At 54.0% G+C, this 2,000-nt stretch overlaps 1 protein-coding gene across 1 annotated transcript in view; it reads right to left on the reverse strand.

Annotated features, from left to right (window-relative positions):
• Positions 1-84: 84 nt before the first annotated feature.
• The window catches only part of LOC309815170 (protein FAM170A-like), a 3,452-nt gene continuing 1,536 nt past the window's right edge, over positions 85-2,000 (reverse strand). The window contains exon 1 of the mRNA XM_082641769.1: positions 85-2,000. This exon is cut by the window's right edge and continues 1,536 nt beyond it. Coding sequence (XP_082497895.1) covers positions 1,101-1,925 — 825 coding nt within the window. The 5' untranslated portion in view covers positions 1,926-2,000 and the 3' untranslated portion in view covers positions 85-1,100.

The following is a 2,000-nucleotide window of genomic DNA, read 5'->3' on the forward strand; positions in this document are numbered from 1 at the left end:
GTGTGGCCAGGGACATGGAGACTGTGCTTGAGGACGATATGCCCAGGAAGAGAATCAGAATCTGGAGAAGATTCAGCCTGCACGTGATCATTGCCTCCAGCCAGCACCCTCATCTCAGACGTTGGGAAATTCAGAGAGAGAGTGGGAGTACGTCAGGAGGGCCACGCGCATAGTCTGTGTGGCAGGGGTTGTGGCCGTTCCCTATTTGTGAGGAGTCCCCAGCAATTTGCAGGCCTCTTCTGGAAAATGCTGGCGGACGTCTCTAGTGCTTATGTGAAAGCTTGTTCACAAACCTTGAAAGATACAGATGTAGATGACAGATAGACGCATAGATAGAAAAATGTCATTAAATAAAAGCTCCAGGAAAGGTTTGGAAAATGCCCTTTATTGCCTAGGACGCTTCTATTGTCATATGATGTTAGACTGAGTGCCGGTCCCTTCATCCTCCTTCAGACCACGGCATTCTGTCTGCTACTCTCCCGAGGGTCCTTTCTTCTCCCTGGAAGGGATAAAACAAATGAGGTAGGACAGGAAGAGACAAGAAGCACTCCAAGCTCTGCTGGTCAGGGTTACCCTCCAGCATTGCCTTAATGCTCAGAGCCACACACACCACAGTGAGCTTGGCTCCAGATCAACTACCACGCAACGAAGGTTCTGGAACACTTCCATATCTCGGGGGACCTCATTTCCACGTGACTCTCTTTCATATTCCCCTTTGTCACAGAAGGCTAGGTACAGTGGTCAGGGTGAGATCTCGGCTCAGGCCCAAGGCTCTCAGACCTCAAAGTTCTGGTCCTGCAAGGGCCCCCGTCCTCTCTTGAGACCACTCCTGGCTCTCTCTGCCGAGAAGGAGCTGCTGGCGGTACGTCCTCTAAGAGTTGAGGTCCATCGTGCAGACCCTGAGAAAACTCCTAGGAAAAGGCTCCACCTTCTTGTTTACGTCAACAGAGCTGACGTAAAATGCCTTTGTTAGTGCTGGGTGTGTCCCATTTGATGCAACTGCAGAGCCATTAGGTCAACCAGCACATGTGTGCGGCCCCTTCCCTTAGACTCCTCTGGGCCGTCGTGACATAGGCTCAGAAGAGTGCCAGCCTCAAGCCTTACCTCTTCCAAGGGACGGCCACACCGTCTTCCAGGATCTTCTGTCCCATGAATCTCAGTTGCTGTTTGGAACTCAGAGGAGAGAAAAGACCCTGCCTGCGGGGTCTCTTTGGGCTGGGGCCTTCCCCCGTGGGCTGCTCTCCCTCATTCTCCTTTTCTTCTTGCTTCTCTTCCTCCTCCTCCTCCTCCTCCTCCTCCTCCTCCTCCTCCTCCTCAGGTGTGCTCTCGGATTCCACATTGCCCATCCACTGGGCCATGTTGAGATGAAAGACACGGCAGCTGAAGCCCTGCAGGACGCCGCCCTTCACGTGCTGCTGGAGGATCTCCAAGGTGGGGAAGACCCGGCAGCAGGCCATGCACCTGAAGCCGGTCTCCATGGTCACCATCCAGTCCGGTGTCTTGGCCCTGGGTCTCTCCTCGACGGCAGGTGACCCTGATGGGCTGCCTGGCTCTGCCCTTTCCTCATGCTCTTTCTCCTCCCCAGTGGGCTCACTGTCAGACAGGAGGCTTTCGGTGGACACATCAGAGGGGCAAGTGCCTACTGTGCACGCATCCTCAGGAAGGGTCACTTCTTCTATCGTCAGCTGCTTTTCAGGCAACTCCAAGGGTTTCTTTGTCTTCCAGGAGACAGCGACACCCTTGTTCACTTGTACCTGCACGTAGTATATTTTCATGCCCCTTTCCTCTTTGTCTGGGTGCAGATAGTCCTTACAGGGTGAAGAGAGTGAGGAGGAGACACAGTGTGATGGGGGAGCGGTCTCCCCTTCTTCCTGAACCTGGGCTAGGGGTGCTGTAGGCCAGGCAGTGTCTCGAAATCTCCGCATTGCTGAAAAAGGAAATTAAAACCATAATAACATGCATGGGCCGTGCCGGAAGCTGAGGGAGCAGGTGTGGTAGAC

Source organism: Mesoplodon mirus (genome assembly GCF_964341445.2).
Source record: "Mesoplodon mirus genome assembly, chromosome: 14".
Lineage (NCBI taxonomy): Eukaryota > Metazoa > Chordata > Mammalia > Artiodactyla > Ziphiidae > Mesoplodon > Mesoplodon mirus.